Genomic DNA, 3,156 nt, shown 5'->3' on the forward strand with positions numbered 1-3,156 from the left:
TATTCCTTTATATGTGGTTCAGAGTTCTGGGACCATCCCCTGAGCCTGCTTGGTCGGATATTCTCTGTTGTTGCTGGTGGAAGATTTACTACACTTCTACCCAATCCACCATCTTGTTTGTTTATCTACACTTAACTTTTTATTGTGAATTGAGTGGAGGTTTACAGACAAGATCATCAGTTTTACATTCAATCTTGCTGTTATATATATATATGTATGTGTGTTGTTATTGTTGAATGCTGTCGAGTCGGTTCCAACCCATAGTGACCTTGTATAAGGTTTCCAAGGAGCTACTGGTGAGCTTCAACCTCCGACCTTACAGGACTCTCTGGATAGATTAGATAGATAGATAGATAGATAGATAGATAGATAGATAGATAGATAGATTAGATCAAACCATATATATATATAAATTTAGGAGTCCTGTTGTGGCGGTTCAAGCTCACCAGCTGCTCCTTGGAAACTCTATACAGGGTTGCTATGGGCCGACTCGACGGCACTTAACAACATTTATATTTATATAAATATATAAATTTAACTTTTTATTGTGAATTGAGTGGTGGTTTACAGACATGATCATTCGTTTTACAGTTAATCTTGCTTTGACCTTTTTGGAAGCTGATCACCAGACCTTTCTTCCAAGTGCCTCTGGGCGGACTTGAACCTCCAACCTTTTGGTTAGCAGCTGAGCACATTAACCATGTGTACTACTCGGAGACTCCTAATAATAAATTTGTTGCCATCAAGTCAACTCTGACTCATGGTCACCCATGTGTCCCATACAGAGCAGAACTGTACGCCCCGTAGAGTTTTCTTGCCTATAATCTTTACAGAAACAGATTGATTACCAAGTGTTTGTTCTGTGGCATCAACTTCCAGCCTTTAGGTTAGTTTGTTATTGTTGTTGTTAAGTGCTGTCAAGTCAGTTCTGACTCATAGCAACTGTGTATAGGGTTTCCAAGGAGTGACTGATGGGTTTGAACCACTGACCTTGTTGTGGTCAGCAGTTCAGTGCTTATCCAACAGCATCACACCAGGACTTCAGACCACAAGTATAGGGGTTAGGATTTACCGCAAATACATGGGAGCTTCAAAAAGTTTGTGGAAAATGGAAGGAAACAATAATGCAATTTTTCCATAAATTTTTTGAAGCCTCCTTGTATATTTGGGAGACAATCTATAACAACAGTCAATAGAGCCCACCGTGGTTCCACAGTGGATTAAGCCCACGTGTTCTGGTGTGACAAAGGAGCCCTGGTAGCATAATGGGTCACAAGTTGGGCTGCTAACTGCAAGGTCAGCAGTTTGAATCTACCAGCCGCTCGGCAGGAGAAAGATGAGACTTTCTACTCCCTTACAGCCTCGAAACCCTATACAGGGTTGCTATGAGTCAGAACCTACTCAGTGGTACTTCACAACAACAATTCAGGTACGGTGCTGTACGATAAGCACTGGACTGCCAACCCAAAGGTCAGCAGTTCAAGCCCACCAGCTGCTCCTTGGAAATCCTATACATGGTCACTGAGTTGGAACCAACTTGACTGCACTTAACAGCAACATTCTGAATGAATGAACAATTGTCCATCCCCTAAGTTCCCCTAGAGGCCTCCCAGCCTTCTGCTCTTGTCCTATATTCAACGAAGGACATCGGTGACCTCTGACTGCCCTTCCTCCCCAGGTTTTACTGCCATAGTGATCATACCCAGGCTCCCCCAGCTATGCTTCCACCAAAGTCTACCATCAGCTGTTCCTTTGTGAAGAAGACAAGCTCTGCCTTCCAGGGCAATGTGGGCCTCCTGGTCTACCAAGGTCCAGAAGTCCACCTGGCTCTCTTGTTCTCCACACCCTTCAACTATGCCCTCCACACTATTGAGTTCGCCTTGGCTGTCCTAACTGGGCCCATTACCAGTGACCAGCTGGAGCGTGTCTTTAACAACATCATTCAGGAGAAGGAGTCCCCAGAGATGAAGGTAGTGAAATGTGCCCTGCGGGTCCCCCAGCAGACCCTGGATCTGGAACATGATTCTCTGACCATCAGAGCCATTGTGTCCAATGTCCAGATGGCCAAAATGAATGTGGTGGTTGAGGCCAAAGCCACTTAACGGCTCTCTCATTATTTTCTCTCTGCTTGTGTTACCTGATGGCCAGCTCTGTAATAGTGGACCCTCTGGCAATATGACCAGGGTCAACTACACTGTGGTCTGTCTTTCCAGAGCCAAGTGGGACTCTGAGAACATGCTCAGTGCTCAATAAATGCTTGATGATTTCACTGATGGTTTGACTGTGTGCGCCTGGGTTTACTGTATCCCCGTTTTAAAAAAATACTATTTTGTCATATTTTTGGTGAAACTGTACAAGTTCCCACTCAGCAACCTACACGGACTGTTTCATGACATCAGGCACATTCTTCATATGTGTGAGTATTCTTGTTCCTGTTCTAGGTGTTCCAATTCCCTTAATGCCGTCCCGCATTTAACTTTTTATGGTGAATGGAGTAAAGGTTTACACGACAGATCATCAGTTTTTCATTCAACAAATCATATCCTTGGCTTTATGACAATGATTGCATTCCCTTCCATGGACCATCGGTTAACAATTGTTGTTGTTAGGTGCTGTCGAGTCAATTCCGACTCATAGCTACCGTAGGCACAACTGAACGAAATGCTACCGGCTCCTGCGTTTTCTTCACAATTGTCGTTCCGCTTGAGCCCATTATTGCTGCCACTGTGTCAATCCATCTGGTTACGGGGTCTTCCTCTTTTTTGCTGACCGTCCACTTTACCAAGCATGATGTTCTTCTCCAGGGTTGGTCCCTCCTGATGACATGTCTGAAGGATGAGAGATGAAGTCTGGCCATCCTGGCTCCCGAGAATCTCTCTGGCTGTACTTCTTCCAATACAGATGTATTTGTTTTTCTGGCAGTCCGGGGTACTTACAATATTCTTCTCAGTTATCAATATTTACCTCTGATCACTTTTAACTCCCGTGTTCCCCACTACCTTCATCTTTCCTTTGTCAACCTCCCTCTTGTATATTTCCTGGCCCGTCACCCATGTTAACATGTGTCTACCCTCTAACCTGTTAATGATTTCTCTCCTCCGCTCCTCCGAGTAACCATCGTAGCATGTTTCTTTTATAAAAAAAAAAAAAAAAAAA

General features: G+C 44.0%; 1 protein-coding gene across 1 annotated transcript in view; it reads left to right on the forward strand.

The window, feature by feature from the left end:
* The window catches only part of PLA2G4C (phospholipase A2, group IVC (cytosolic, calcium-independent)), a 32,780-nt gene extending 30,678 nt beyond the window's left edge, over positions 1–2,102 (forward strand). Inside the window, exon 15 of the mRNA XM_006868417.1 lies at positions 1,679–2,102. Coding sequence (XP_006868479.1) covers positions 1,679–2,102 — 424 coding nt within the window. The remainder of the gene's footprint in view (positions 1–1,678) is intronic.
* Positions 2,103–3,156: the final 1,054 nt, after the last annotated feature.

The sequence above is a fragment of the Chrysochloris asiatica genome, unplaced genomic scaffold (genome assembly GCF_000296735.1).
Source record: "Chrysochloris asiatica unplaced genomic scaffold, ChrAsi1.0 scaffold00116, whole genome shotgun sequence".
Classification (NCBI taxonomy): domain Eukaryota; kingdom Metazoa; phylum Chordata; class Mammalia; order Afrosoricida; family Chrysochloridae; genus Chrysochloris; species Chrysochloris asiatica.